This window comes from Scyliorhinus torazame, chromosome 10 (genome assembly GCF_047496885.1).
Source record: "Scyliorhinus torazame isolate Kashiwa2021f chromosome 10, sScyTor2.1, whole genome shotgun sequence".
NCBI lineage: Eukaryota > Metazoa > Chordata > Chondrichthyes > Carcharhiniformes > Scyliorhinidae > Scyliorhinus > Scyliorhinus torazame.
Genome location: NC_092716.1, coordinates 264278105 through 264294101, shown reverse-complemented (window position 1 = coordinate 264294101; position 15997 = coordinate 264278105). Strand labels below are relative to the sequence as shown.

The 15997-nt window shown below is 49.0% G+C and overlaps 2 protein-coding genes across 5 annotated transcripts in view; one reads left to right on the top strand and one right to left on the bottom strand.

The window, feature by feature from the left end:
- Positions 1–15997, top strand: part of LOC140384765 (uncharacterized) — a 95908-nt gene that overhangs the window by 16517 nt on the left and 63394 nt on the right. The gene's annotated exons all lie outside the window — the stretch shown is intronic.
- LOC140384766 (transmembrane protein 263-like) overlaps positions 1–15997 on the bottom strand; it is a 458167-nt gene that overhangs the window by 417731 nt on the left and 24439 nt on the right. For all 4 annotated transcript variants that reach the window (XM_072466768.1, XM_072466765.1, XM_072466767.1 and 1 more), the window contains one exon: positions 14895–15003. In XM_072466768.1, coding sequence (XP_072322869.1) covers positions 14895–15003 — 109 coding nt within the window. The remainder of the gene's footprint in view (positions 1–14894; positions 15004–15997) is intronic.

Here is a 15997-nt window from a genome sequence, read left to right as displayed (position 1 = left end):
ATACAGTCCTGCTAGATCAGGATAACGATACAGTCCTGCTAGATCAGGATGATGATACAGTCCTGCTAGATCAGGATGATGATACAGTCCTGCTAGATCAGGATAATGATACAGTCCTGCTAGATCAGGATAACGATACAGTCCTGCTAGATCAGGATGATGATACAGTCCTGCTAGATCAGGATAATGATACAGTCCTGCTAGATCAGGATAATGATACAGTCCTGCTAGATCAGGATGATGATACAGTCCTGCTAGATCAGGATAATGATACAGTCCTGCTAGATCAGGATAATGATACAGTCCTGCTAGATCAGGATAACGATACAGTCCTGCTAGATCAGGATGCTGATACAGTCCTGCTAGATCAGGATAACGATACAGTCCTGCTAGATCAGGATAACGATACAGTCCTGGTAGATCAGGATAATGATATAGTCCTGCTAGATCAGGATAATGATACAGTCCTGCTAGATCAGGGTAATGATACAGTCCTGCTAGATCAGGATAACGATACAGTCCTGGTAGATCAGGATAATGATATAGTCCTGCTAGATCAGGATGATGATACAGTCCTGCTGGATCAGGATAATGATACAGTCCTGCTAGATCAGGATAACGATACAGTCCTGCTAGATCAGGATGCTGATACAGTCCTGCTAGATCAGGATAACGATACAGTCCTGCTAGATCAGGATAACGATACAGTCCTGGTAGATCAGGATAACGATACAGTCCTGGTAGATCAGGATAATGATATAGTCCTGCTAGATCAGGATAATGATACAGTCCTGCTAGATCAGGGTAATGATACAGTCCTGCTAGATCAGGATAACGATACAGTCCTGGTAGATCAGGATAATGATATAGTCCTGCTAGATCAGGATGATGATACAGTCCTGCTGGATCAGGGTAATGATACAGTCCTGCTAGATCAGGGTGATGATACAGTCCTGCTAGATCAGGATAACGATACAGTCCTGCTAGATCTGGATAATGATACAGTCCTGCTAGATCAGGATGATGATACAGTCCTGCTAGATCAGGATGATGATACAGTCCTGCTAGATCAGGATGATGATACAGTCCTGCTAGATCAGGGTGATGATACAGTCCTGCTAGATCAGGGTGATGATACAGGCCATCACACTCATAGTTTGCACCGTCCTGCAGGAAGAAAAGACAATAAATAATCGACATGATCAACCGGGAGCAATGCCCAGGAGTACATAAGAACCACAGGGCAACTTGCAAGATTAAGCCATTCTACATGTTTGACATGAACAGAGGATAAGGCATCAGGATCAACGAGCCCTATTCAGGATCTCTCTGGCATTCCAACGATCGAAGTACAAGACACCATCACTTCCACCATGCCGTCCGTCCGAGAACCAGGCAGTCCACAATCTAGACCCCAGCCAGGGGGAACAACACCGGTGGGCACGGCTATTCCCAAATCCTCAGGGCTAGCATCAAGAACAGGACAATAAGGGACCAGTAATTGGTGGGCCAGACGAAACACCGGCCTCGAAGACAAGATACTTTGTGCTCCATCGAATGTGATGCACTCGACCTCGAAAGGATAGCAGCTAATTTTCAAACACAATCAGGACCTCGCCTCTCACCTCTCGCTAGGGACCAGGCTCAGGGGCACTACCCTCTCCCGAACCAGGCAGAACGGACAACACACCCTGCAACACGATTCCGACAACACAAACGTGGGTCCTCAACAGGGAAACTGCTCCACCATTCTAAACTACCCCGCAATTCTTCAAAGTGAGCGTTAACGACCTGCACCCGAGCCAAGATCCTCAGCCAAAAAAAACATCTTCAATGTCAGCCATTATCCAGATACACACAGCATCACCACAGTGAGTGCCCACTCAGCAATAACCGTGCCACTGCACGCAAAGCCCCACCCGGCCCACCACACAGCGAGAGCCCACTCAGCAATAACCGTGCCACTGCACGCAGAGCCCCACTCCGCCCACCACACAGCGAGAGTCCACTCAGCAATAACCGTGCCACTGCGGGTAGATAGGAGGTACGCGGAGGCCCCAGAGGGGGGCTGTTGAACGAGCGCCGGAAATTACGCGGAGTTTGACTTGCTGTCCACGGGGAAGGCGGAGGCGCAGCTGAGGAAAGCGAAGGGGACAGTTTATGAGTATGGGGAGAAGGCGAGTAGGATGCTGGCGCTCCAGCTGCGCAGGAGGGAGGCAGCCAGAGAGATTGGGGAGTGCGGGATGGGGAAGGCAACATGGTTCTGAGCCCAGAGAGGATCAATGAAGTCTTCAGGGAGTTCTACAGGAGGTTATACGAGTCGGAACCCCCCGGTGAGGGGGAAGGGATGAGGCGGTTCATGGACCGGTTGAGGTTCCCAAGGGTGGAAGCAGAGCGGGTGCAGGGGCTGGGGGCCCTGATTGGGTTGGAGGAGGTAGTCAGGGGGCTGGCAGGCATGCGATGGACGCGGAGAAGGCCTTTGACAGGGTGGAGTGGGAGTATCTGTGGGAGGGGCTAGGCAGGTTTGGATTTGGGGAGGGATTTATAGGGTGGGTCAAGCTGCAGTATCAGGCCCCTGTAGCGAGTGTGTCCACAAACCGGCTAAGGTCGGAATATTTCAGTCTGCACCGGGGGACGAGACAGGGGTGTCCCCTGTCCCCGTTGCTGTTTGCCCTGGCAATTGAGCCGTTGGCCATTACGCTCAGGACTTCGGGGGGTTGGAGGAGGCTGGTGCGCGGAGGGGAGGAGCACTTGGTCTCCCTCTACGCGGATGACCTGCTGTTATATAATTCGGACCCGTTAGAGGGAATGGGGGAGGTCATGCGGATCCTGGGGGACTTCGGGAGGTTCTCGGGGTATAAGTTGAACGTGGGGAAGAGTGAGCTGTTCGTGGTCCACGCTAGGGGCCAGGAGGAGAGACTGAGGGAGCTCCCGCTCAGGATAGTGGAGAGGAGCTTTCGGTACTTGAGGATACAAGTGGCCAGGAACTGAGATGCCCTGCACAGGCTCAACTTAACCCGGCTCGTGGAGCAGATGGAGGGAGAGTTTAAAAGGTGGGATATGCTCCCGCTTTCCTTGGCAGGACGGGTGCAGACTGTGAAGATGACGGTTCTCCCCAGGTTCCTCTTCGTATTTCAGTGCCTCCCCATTTTCATCCCCCAAGTCCTTCTTTAAGCGGGTGAATAGGATTGTGACGGGATTTGTGTGGGCGAATAAAACCCCGCGAGTGAAAAAAGGGTATTCTTGGAGCATAGCCGCGGGGTTGGATGGGGGATACCAAGGCTGGTATAGGGCAGGTATTAGGAGGATGGGGGAACCTGTTTATAGACAGGCGCTGGAGGAGAAGTTCGGCCTGCCCCCGGGGAATGCGTTCAGGTACCTCCAGGTTTGGGACTTTCTTAGAAAACAGGTGGGGACATTTCCACTGCTGCCCCCGCGTAGGATCCAGGACAGGGTGGTGTCTGGCATCTGGGTAGGGGAGGGGAAGATGTCGGACATATATCAGGAGCTGCAGGATGTGGAGGAAGCCTCACTGGAGGAGTTGAAGGGCAAGTGGGAGGAGGAGCTGGGTGGGGAGCTGGATGAGGGCCTGTGGGCCGACGCCCTGGGCAGGGTGAACTCCTCCTCATCATGTGCCAGGCTCAGTTTAATTCAGTTTAAGGTGGTGCATCGAGCGCATATAACGGCGGCAAGAATGCGTATGTATTTTGGGGTGGAGGACAGGTGCCCGAGATGGGCAGGGAGTCCGGCGAACCATGCCCATATGTTTTGGGCATCCCCGGCGCTTAAAGAATTCTGGCAGGGGTTTGCGAGGGTGATGTATAGGATTTTGGACACTCGGGTGAAGGCGAGCCCAGCGGTAGCGATATTTGGGGTGGCGGAGGATCTGGGGGTGCAGGAAGCGAAAGAGGCCGAGGTACTGGCCTTTGCCTCCCTGGTAGCCCGGAGACGGATCTTGCTAATGTGGAGGGACTCGAAACCCCTGGGTTAGCGATATGGCGGGGTTCCTCAGCCTGGAGCGAATAAAGTTCGTCTTGAGAGGGTCCTTGATGGGGTTCTCTCACAGTGAGAGCCCACTCAGCAATAACCGTGCCACTGCGGAGCCCCACTCCGCCCACCACACAGTGAGAGCCCACTCAGCAATAACCGTGCCATTGCGGAGCCCCACCCCACCACACAGTGAGAGCCCACTCAGCAATAACCGTGCCACTGCGGAGCCCCACCCCACCACACAGCGAGAGCCCACTCAGCAATAACCGTGCCACTGCGGAGCCCCACTCCGCCCACCACACAGTGAGAGCCCACTCAGCAATAACCGTGCCACTGCGGAGCCCCACCCCACCGTGAGTGTGCACTCAGCAATAACCGTGCCACTGCGCTCGGAGCCCCACCCCACCACACAGCGAGAGCCCACTCAGCAATAACCGTGCCACTGCGCGCGGAGCCCCACCCCACCACACAGTGAGAGCCCCCTCAGCAATAACCGTGCCATTGCGGAGCCCCACCCCACCACACAGTGAGAGCCCCCTCAGCAATAACCGTGCCACTGCGGAGCCCCACCCCACCACACAGTGAGAGCCCACTCAGCAATAACCGTGCCATTGCGGAGCCCCACCCCACCACACAGTGAGAGCCCCCTCAGCAATAACCGCGCCACTGCGCGCGGAGCCCCACCCCACCACACAGTGAGAGCCCACTCAGCAATAACCGTGCCACTGCGGAGCCCCACCCCACCACACAGTGAGAGCCCACTCAGCAATAACCGTGCCACTGCGGAGCCCCACTCCGCCCACCACACAGTGAGAGCCCACTCAGCAATAACCGTGCCACTGCGCGCGGAGCCCCACCCCACCACACAGTGAGAGCCCCCTCAGCAATAACCGCGCCACTGCGCGCGGAGCCCCACCCCACCACACAGTGAGAGCCCCCTCAGCAATAACCGCGCCACTGCGCGCGGAGCCCCACCCCACCACACAGTGAGAGCCCACTCAGCAATAACCGTGCCACTGCGGAGCCCCACTCCGCCCACCACACAGTGAGAGCCCACTCAGCAATAACCGTGCCACTGCGCGCGGAGCCCCACCCCACCACACAGTGAGAGCCCACTCAGCAATAACCGTGCCATTGCGGAGCCCCACCCCACCACACAGTGAGAGCCCCCTCAGCAATAACCGTGCCACTGTGCGCGGAGCCCCACCCCACCACACAGTGAGAGCCCACTCAGCAATAACCGTGCCATTGCGGAGCCCCACCCCACCACACAGTGAGAGCCCACTCAGCAATAACCGTGCCACTGCGGAGCCCCACCCAGCCCACCACAAACAAATCAGATTTTCCACATTTTATCTTGGCTCTTACGTTGAGAAACTGGAGTATAAAAGTAGAGAAGTATTGTTGCAATTGTAGAGGGTGTTGGTGAGACCACATCTGGAGTATTGTGTCCAATTTTGGTCGCCTTATTTGAGGAAGGATGTGGTGACATTGGAGGCAGGTCAGAGGAGGTTCAACAGATTGATTCCGGGAAAGAATTGACGGATGAGGAGAGATTGAACAGTTTGGGTTGATACTCGCTGGAGTTTAGAAGGATGAGAGGGGATCTGATCGAGGTATATAAAATACTAAATGGGATTGATAAGTAAACGTTGACCAAATGTTGCCCCTTGTGGGGCAATCTAGAACGAGAGGACACGGATATAGTGTTGCAGGAGAATATCGGGGACCATGTTTTGTAATATATATTTTTATTCACATGTCCGTTCATATTTGGTTTAGTTAAATGTACAAACACACAAGAGCAAGTCAGACCTCACTGGGGAATAGAGAAGGGTTAATTCAGACATCCAGGCAGGCAGCAATCAACACAATAGAAAATCTGAAAAACCTGTTGGAATAAACAGAACAATCAGGGAACTGCATTAGAACAGACAGACCACTCGACAATCCAGGAAAGATTGTTATCTCCGAATGAACATTCGGGGTGGGGGTGGGGGGGGGGGCTGTTCACACCCCCTCACAGCGAGGAACAATCCTTTGACTTGCTAAATGGGGGCCAGAGATTGTCCGGAAATGCAATTATTAGGGCTGTGTCAAACAATGTCTGTACTTAACAAGATTATGTGAACCATCCGGTAATTCAGAAAATGAATCAATATGGTAAAAACTAGGTTTTGCGATGTTTTCTAACTATCTGTACTCAGTAAAACAAATTAACTTATCAATATGGAATTTTACGACATCAGACAATGTAACTGACCATTCACATGCATGTGAAATAAAGACTTTTCCTTAAAGCTCAACACAATCTCCAGGACTCAACCTTAATTCCCTCCAACATATAGGTTGAGAGGCGATAGATTTAAAACTGAGATGAGGAGGAACTACTTCTCGCTGAGGGTGGTGAATTTGTGGAACTCGCTGCCCCATATGCGGTGGAATCTGAATCATTAAATGGTTTCAATAAGGAGATAGATAGATTTCTGATATAGATTTCTGATAAGAAAATGGGGGCCAGGTGGGGAGGTGGATTTGAGACCAGGAAGAGATCAGCCAGGATCTGACTGACTGGCGGAGCAGGCTCGAAGGGCTGAATTGCCGACTTCTGATCCTAATTCCTAAGTTCCTATGAAACACCAGTCAAAAACTTAGAGATATAGCACACACCATGTAGCCTAGAAAAAGACAAATATGAAATGTGCACCAGGATGAAATGATGGATTAAAGGGTGAGCAGAGTAAGACGTCACAGAAACACAACCGCTCCCATGCTTACATCACGTGACCCCTCCCATATGTGGATATTTTGATTAGAAACTTGCAGCTTGAGGGAGTATGGTATGGAGAGGTGTTGAATTAAAATAGGAATTTGGATTTGACCCAGGAAGTGTGCGCACAAAAGTCACATACATGACAGACCTCATTTCCCCACATCAGGTTCGATTGATTTGAAAGTACTTCACATTTGGAGGATTCTATATATATTATCTTAACCATTATTGAATTAATTCACCCACAGTTGATAGCGGTGTCCCACAGATGAGACAGTATAGCATTGCATCATAGCTGCAAACAACAAGAGCTTATTCCCTCAAAGCTGAGTGGTTGACAGAGGAAAGCTCTAATACCAACTGCCAATTGACAATACTTACAGCTAACAGTCATGACGGTGGGCAAATCTAATTTAGAAAAAGGTCTTTCAACAATTGTCCTGGAGTGTCAAGGAATTAAATCTGTGCTGGACACAATCTGACTCAAAGATCCATCTGAGTGGATTAAATCCTCCATGAAAAAGTTGGAATGGAAAAGGAAAGAGTGATGGTTGAATGGTTATTTAAATCGGTCATGCACCTCCAGAACACCGGGTGACCCAAGATGAAAATGAGTGTGAATCGTCAACAAAATCAAAAACAGAAAATGCTGGAAAAACCCAGACCTGGCAGCACCCATGAAGAGGGAAACCGTCTCGAGTCCATGTGACCTTTCCTCAGAGCTGATGAGAGATAGGCATGTGGTTTGCTTTATACTGTTGGAGAGGGTTGGAGCAAACTCGAACACCAGGGATTGGTGTTCCTGAGCTCTCACCTACCGTTGGTCTTCTATTTTGCTCCATCCCTTTAACAGTATAAAATTCATCATATTTCTACCTCTCTTCAGCTCTGAGACAAACTCAAAACATTCAATCTTTTTCTCCACAGATGCTACCAGACTGGAGATTCTCCTCGTAATTTCTGTTTTTATTTCAGATTTTCAGCATTCTCAGTATTTTGTGTTTATTACTCATACAGAAATTGGCAGATATCACCTGGGATAGTGCAGCCAACGCACTAGGTACTGCTCCACTCGCCCTGGTCTACTCAACAGTAAAATAACCTTGCTCAGGAGCTGCCACATAAACGTGGTAGATACCCACTTATTGGAAGTCATGAGGATTACTTCTGGGGCTTTGAGACCAATACAGCTTGAATGGTTTCCTGTGCTCGCACAGATTGAACCTCTTGATATCTGCAGGGAAATCCTCCTCCTCGAAAAACACTACAGGCTGATAGTTAACAAAGCAAGGCCCTTTGGAACAGGATCTCAAAAAAACTTGTCCCAAATCCTATGGTCCCTACGAGAATACATTCCACACCCTATAATCTGACAACAGCCCCATCTCTCGATGGCACACTTCCTGGTTGACTGCAGACATCACCACCCGCAACCTTGGAACTGATCCGAGTGGTGACGTCTCAGGTTACAACTTTCCACAGAGAATCTGGATATACTCAGAGGCTTGCATATACAAGTTGTTTGGCAGCACATTGTGTCTTCTGCCGTGGACATACCACAGAGTAGTTCAATCCCCCAAACTCTAGCACCTGATTATATCACAATGTGGATACAAAAAAAAATTTCTGATGGAGAAAATACAACTATAATTTTAAGTGTTATGGGCCAGGGTTTAGAGAACCCCAAAGTGTATCACGGAGTTCACCTGACCCACAACTTTTAATAGATTGTGGTATGGGGAGCACACGGCCCACTCTACAGGTGTGGGACAGCAGAAATGGAAAAGTATTTTTGAAAGCAAAACAATGTTTATTCTATGAACTCAAGTTAACTTGTTCAAAACATCGTGAACATCTTAGCAACCATCTATTCACATACAACCCCCAAAGACTACAACACTAAGTAATCCTTAATACCTTCCCAAACAACACCCAGAAGACAGAAGAAACACTTTTTAACAGAAGCACATCAGGTTTACATTCACTACTGAGAACATTTATAATTCTGAATTCACCAAATGATCAAGAGATAGTCTTTTCATGGCAGAGAGAACAGCAGCACCTGCTCTGTCTGGTTTCAGCTCCAACACTGAAAACTAAACTAAAACACACCCTGCAGCAAACAGCCTAAAACAAAAGTAAAAAGCTGACAGGCCCTCCGCTGTCCCTGGCGCCTGTCCCTCCGCTGTCCCTGGTGCCTGTCCCTCTGCTGTCCCTGGCGCCGGTCCCTCCGCTGTCCCTGGCACCTGTCCTTCCGCTGTCTCTGTCGCCTGTCCCTCCGCTAGACTGTCGCCTGTCCCTCCGCTAGACTGTCGCTTGTCCCTCCGCTAGACTGCCGCCTGTCCCTCCGCTAGACTGCCGGCTGTCCGTCCGCTGTCCCTGGTGCCTGTCCCTCCGCTGTCCCTGGCGCCTGTCCCTCCGCTGTCACTGGCGCCTGTCCCTCCGCTGTCACTGGCGCCTGTCCCTCCGCTGTCACTGGCGCCTGTCCCTCCGCTAGACTGTCGCCTGTCCCTCCGCTGGACTGTCGCCCATCCCTACGCTGGACTGTCGACTGTTCCTCCGCTGCCACTGTCGCCAGTCCCTCTGCTGCCACTGTCGCCAGTACCTCTGCTGCCACTGTCGCCTGTGTCCCTCTGCTGCCACTGTTGCCAGTACCTCTGCTGCCACTGTCGCCTGTCCCTCCGCTGCCACTGTCGCCAGTACCTCTGCTGCCACTGTCGCCTGTCCCTCTGCTGCCACTGTCGCCTGTCCCTCTTCTGGACTGTCGCTTGCCCCTCCGCTATCATTGTTGCCTGTCCCTCCGCTGTCCCTCTCGCCTGTCAGTCGGCTGTCACTGTCGCCTGTCCCTCCCCTGTCACTGTCGCCTGTCTCTCCCCTGTCACTGTCGCCTGTCTCTCCCCTGTCACTGTCGCCTGTCCCTCCCCGTCACTGTCGCCTGTCCCTCCCCGGTCACTGTCGCGTGTCCATCCACTGGACTATCGCCTGACCATCCGCTGGACTGTCACCTGTCCCTCTGCTGTCACTGTCCCCTGTCCCTCAATTCGAGCTTGGTATCTATTCATGGTCACAACTTTCTGCCATGGGTCTTCCTGTGACCGACTGCTGAGCCACAGATCTTCATGCAGAAGGGACAGGGTGCCCCATGAGGCAGTAGGATCCAGGGTGCTGATTTGCTTCCTTTCGTGTCCTTCTCTGCATCATCATTATGATAATTGGGCACAAAGCATGTTGTAGTTTGATGGACAAGTTATCGTCATTTTGAACCACTGCCAGCAGGCTCCCCGTCAATGCTGCCAAGCTCCAAGGAGAGCTTGTACCTTTGAAGCATTTTCTTCGTCCTCCTCTTGAATGCTAGCCATTTGACAGTTGAGAAAACAGGACATCGTGGGAGAGACGCTTTTCAGCAATACGGACGTAGTTTCCAGTCCATATATTTCCTGCTGTAAAACATATACAATGAATATGCAATGTTAACTTGTGGCGCGGTGGGACAGTGATTAGCACTGCTGCCTCACAGCGCCAGGACCAGTGTTCAAGTCCAGCCTCAGGTGACAGTATGCACTTTCTCCCCGTGTCTACATGGGTTTCCTCCAGTTTCCTCCATAGTCCAAAGAATTGCAGGTTAGGTGGATTGGCCATCCCAGCAGTGGTTAGCACTGTTGCTTCACAGCGCCAGAGTCCCAGGTTTGATTCCCGGCTTGGGTCACTGTCTGTGCGGAGTCGGCACGTTCTCCCCGTGTCTGCATGGGTTTCCTCCGGGTGCTCTGGTTTCCTCCCACAAGTCCTGAAACATGTGCTCATTAGGTGAATTGGACATTCTGAATTCTCATTCTGTGTACCCCAACAGGCGCCAGAATGTGGCAACTAGAGGATTTTCACAGTAACTTCAGTGCAGCGTTAGTGTAGACTGAGGCAAGGTGGAGGGAGACAATATGTTATTCAGATGGAAGTAAAAGCTCTTTGTAATGAACAAAATATAGAAGCATGGAATAATGCAATAGAGAAGGGGGAATCGTGGCCCAAGGTCAAACGGTATTATTAAATCTGTGTTAAATAACAGGGTGATTTTGGGTGTATGGGGCGGAGAGGGCAAGGTTTCGGCGATATATCAGGAGATGAAAGAAGAGGCGGCTTTGGTAGAGGAGCTGAAGGGCAAATGGGAGGAGGAGTTGGGGGAGGAGATTGAAGAGGGTCTGTGGGCTGATGCCCTGAGTAGGGTTAATTCCTCTTCCTCGTGTGCCGGCTTAGCCTGATACAGTTTAAGGTTCTTGACAGAGCGCATATGACAGGGGCGAGGCTGAGTAGGTTCTTTGGGGTGGAGGACAGATGTGGGAGGTGCTCAGGAAGCCCAGCGAATCACGCCCATATGTTCTGGTCGTGCCCGGCACTGGATGGGTTCTAGAGGGGTGTCGCGAGGACACTTTCGGGGGGGGGGGGGGTATATGGGTGGGCAGGGAAAGGGGTTTTCCTAGGGGCACTTGAAAAAGGAAAAACATAAACATATGGGAAAGTCAATATGTGCGGGAGGAACCCAGTGTACAAGTTCTGCATTATGTTGGATTGATATGTTCATGTTTTGTTCTGTTCCTTCCCTTTTCTTTTTTGTTACCCGGGGGGGGGGGGGGTTTGAATGGCTGAAAATTTTTGTTGAAACATTTTGAATAAACATATTTTTTTTTTTTAAATCTGTGTTAAATGAGAATGCTTGAGAATTTTCAATATGGAATCTTTTTTGTCATTTTTGTCCTATTCAAATTCAAGAAGAATTCAGCCTTGGTTCTGCTCGTTTCTATTCATTTGCAAACAAACTGGGTTGTTCCAATATATTAATGCATTCAACACATATGGTGGATGATTAAGTTATGTTGATCATAATTTTAATGCAATTTCAAGAAAACTGTAACTACTCAGCAAAGTGGGCCTCAATTAGGGACTTATAATAGAAATCAAACAACTTGCTTCACCCACTTGCAAGATGCAAGTTTTAAAGTTTGCACACCTGCAATGTCAGATTGGGGAGAATTGCCTGGAGTACAGATTGGCCACAATCACTACACCCAAATCACCGCGTGACTGCCTCAAGTTACCTTTGGACAGGTCACCTGTACCTCAGCTCAGAAAAAAGTATGTTAAAAATTGGGCCCAAAAGAAAATGATTGGTACACAAATCATGGAATATTTACATATAGCACACCCATATTTACAGTCAGGTTACATTGAAGTCTGTGACTGGCTCTGCATCCTGTTCAACCAGGATAATATTGTTTTTTCCCAGCTGAAGACTTAATTTTATGCTCATTAGTCTCGCACATGCACAGCTGAAGCATAATGTAATAAATTAGATCTAAATCAATTCTGTAAATAAATGCACCTTCCTTATTTGATAACAATTACATTCATGATGCCCATTGACAAAGCACTGGAGAAGCCTTCTTCAAGTTTTACACAATTGCACAACAGAAAACCTGGAACCAGCAAATAGACAGAAATAAAAATGTTAAATTGTGCAGCACAAGAAAGATGATACAGTTCAACAAATGTTCATATCTTGACTAAAATAAGCTTGAACAGCTCCTGAACTAAAGAAGTTCAGACCTTGGGCGGGATTCTCCGCGAACCGTCGGGGAGGGCCACTCTGGCGCCGAGGAGTGGCGTGAACCTCCTCCGCACCTTCAGGGGCTAGGCCAGCGCCGGAGTGTTTGGTGCCGCTCCAGTCGGCGCGGAAGGGCTTGGCGCCATGGCAATCTCCGCCGGCCGGCGCAAGTTGGCGCATGCACGGGAGCACCAGCGTGTGGTGTCATCCCAGAAGGGCGTTCTTCTCCGCACCGGCCATGGTGGAGGTTGACAGCGGCCGGTGCGGAGGGAAAGAGTGCCCCCACGCAGATCGGTGGGGCCCGATCGCGGGCCAGGCCACCGTGGGGGCACCCCCCGGGGCCAGATCCCCCCCCCCCCCCCGCCCCCAGGACTCTGCAGGCCACCCGTGGAGCCAGGTCCCGCCGGTAAGGACCTGTTGTGATTTACGCCGGCGGGATCCGCTGAAAACGGGCGGCCACTCGGCCCATTGCGGGCAAGAGAATCGCCGGGTGGGGGCATTGCCAGCGGCTGTCGACCAGCGCGCCGTGATTCCCCCCCCCCCCCCCCCGCCAAAACCCTGGCACCGGAGAATTCAGCAGCTGGATTCCCGCCCCCCCTCAGCGATTCTCCAGCCCAGCGGGAGGCGGAGAATCACACCCCTTATGTCCATTAAAACCACTGCGTGACAATTACAATTTATCAAACCATTAAAAACTTCCAATTAAATATGAGATTATTACAGAATTTGAATAAAACTGATAGAAGCAAATACAACTGAAATGGTTTTTAATCTGAGATTGTACGGAAATCACATGTAAACCATTGCATGATTTATTTTTAGATTTTGTGTATATTTTTGTTGTGCTTTTGTGCTAAAGACCACTCACTCCTAAAAATGGAGTACATCTTTCTGCATCATGTGTACCAGAACATGCCAGAGAATCAGACAAACCATCTTACTGCACTTTGCTCACTGGATCTGACACATGCCCGATGATCCCCGAGACTTCAGAAAGCAGAATACTATAAAACTATGACTTGGATATAACTACAGAAGAGGTTAATTAATAATCTTAGCAGAGGAGAAAGAATACTGCAGTCAATTAAGGCCTTATTCTCAAATGCAGAAAGTACACAAATATTTAATCAATTTTACGGGTTCGAACTAAGCAGTGGTAACCTTAACATGGAGATTTATAATGATTCACGGAATTTCAGTACACGATCTCGGTGTATGACAGTAGATTGCAGCATACAAAGTGGTGGCATCAATCAGCAAGACAAACCCCAGCTACTCTGAGAAATTCAACCGAGAGGAAAAGAAAATTCAAAATGCATCGACCACCATTCCGCAGGAAAACAACAGATGCCTTCTCTAGGGAGAAGAGTTTTACCAACTTAATTTCAGGGTTTCCTTAATTTCCTTCAAATGCAATAAAATGTCACTTTGCATGCATTAACAAGCCTTGCAACTTAATTTTTTTTAGTTGATACCAAAGCCACTAATAATGGGGAGTGGTTTCTACTTGCAAAGTAATCAAACCATATTTGGATAGCAACAATATTTTTGCACACCGGACCTTAATGAGTATGTCCTACAGTCTGGAGAACCAAAACATCATATCTTAAACAGCAGAGTTTGATTTTAATGGTGACCAAACTCCTTTTAGTTCCATGTTCCTGCATGTCTCGATCATCAAATCATAACACAATGGGAAACAAAGCAGTTCTAACCTTGCAATAAAAAAGTTCCCCAGAGTTCTCAGTGTTACATCTTCTTTGCTACAAAACACACCTTAATATAAAACTCAAAAAAGCATTAGCTTACAAACGTTCAATTTTTCTTTGTTCAAAGTCAGAAACACACTGCTATTTCCTTTCATTACAACCAAGATACGTAATGCACCCAGATTCAACCCTAACCCTAACGTGCAACTTCTTAGTTACTGCTGCAAGCTATTAATCCGTGATGGTCTTGTCGCATGAATTCATCTCCAAAGAAAAAGGGGATTGGGCAACCAAGGCTATCGAGTGGGTGGCATGAGTGGCTCTCCTTCATCTCAGTGGGCTGCAAGATTGGAATCAGGCTTGTTCGCTAACTCTGACCCCATGAATAGAATTAAATATATTTAATACACGCCAAATATTTCACAATGAGTTTTGGATAATGATCATTTATATAATAGAACCATTAACTTCAAATATCAAACACAAAATAAATATCTACACTTTGGATGCAAAGGGAGTGCACGTCTCTCACAGTCAGTGTTGTGAGTAATCAGTACCCACCTCACTTGCCCTTCTTTACGTGCGAATCAGTTCAGTCACACCGGTAGGAAAGAAACTATGCGGACGGGAATCAGCAGAATGTGGCGAACCTGAACTTGGGCAACGGTCAACAAAACGGTGTTAGCGGGCCACATTCAACTCATTTGGCCCCCGGGCCGCAGGTTGCCCTCATTGAGATATAATATGGACCAACATTCCTCAGTAAAGGTTGCTGCAGTGTAGTGATATATTTTATACAACATTTCTCCAAGGCAATAGTTAAGAGTACCTTCTGGGGGCTCCTCTTTAAGATAAGGTGGCACATCTTCATAAGTGTTTTCTTTCACAGCTGTCAGATCTGCCACATTTTCAGTTATGTGAGCTTGTCTTTGTGGCCCCTGTTTGAAATAAAAGGAAAAATAAGATTATATATCATTAATACTTACAAAAGGGTCAGCTTAAATGAAACTACAAAAGTACTTTTCCCTAATATCCCACAATCATGAAATGCCCAAAGATTTCCAAGCATTCCAAATTTGAATCTCTCTTGTAAAAATTCTTCAATGGATATGGAAAAGATTGGGGCGGGGACAGACTTGAGTGAACTGTATTGTTATTGAAGCTGAAACATCCAACAGAATTCACATTCCAATAAAGAGAAGTGATTGGGTGTTCTGTAAGGGTCCTTCCTGTTTATTCCCTTATTTCCCCTTCTTTGTATTTTTGCTATTACATTTTTGATCCATGCGTGATTGATGAACAAGTCTCTTTAAGACAAGCAGCGTGTATCTTTAGAGAATCCAGACGTTACAATGGAGAACACTTTGTTAGTCTATGCTGGTTTAAACTTGAGTTGCAGACTTGTCAGCACCAGTGAGAGAGATGGGCTGAGACTCGGTTTGATTGATTGAATGAATTAGCCTAAAAGACCGTATTTTGCCTGGTAACAGGTAGGGTGGAATTCAATAGAAAAATGTCTAATTGTGGCAGGTTTTCAGGGAGTTTCCCACCAGCTCTGCCGGAGAGATCCCCACCGCTATCAAACGACAGCACGGTAGCATTGTGGGTAGCACAATTGCTTCACAGATCCAGGGTCCCAGGTTCGATTCCGGCTTGGGTCACTGTCTGTGCGGAGTCTGCACAGCCTCCCCGTGTGTCCGTGGGTTTCCTCCGGGTGCTCCGGTTTCCTCCCACAGTGCAAAGATGTGCAGGTTAGGTGGAGTGGCCATGATAAATTGCCCTTCGTGTCCAAAATTGCCCTTAGTGTTGGGTGGGGTTACTGGGTTATGGGGATAGGGTGGGGAGGTGTTGACCTTGGGTAGGGTGCTCTTTCCAAGAGCCGGTGCAGACTCGATGGGTCGAATGGCCTCCTTCTGCACTGTAAATTTTATG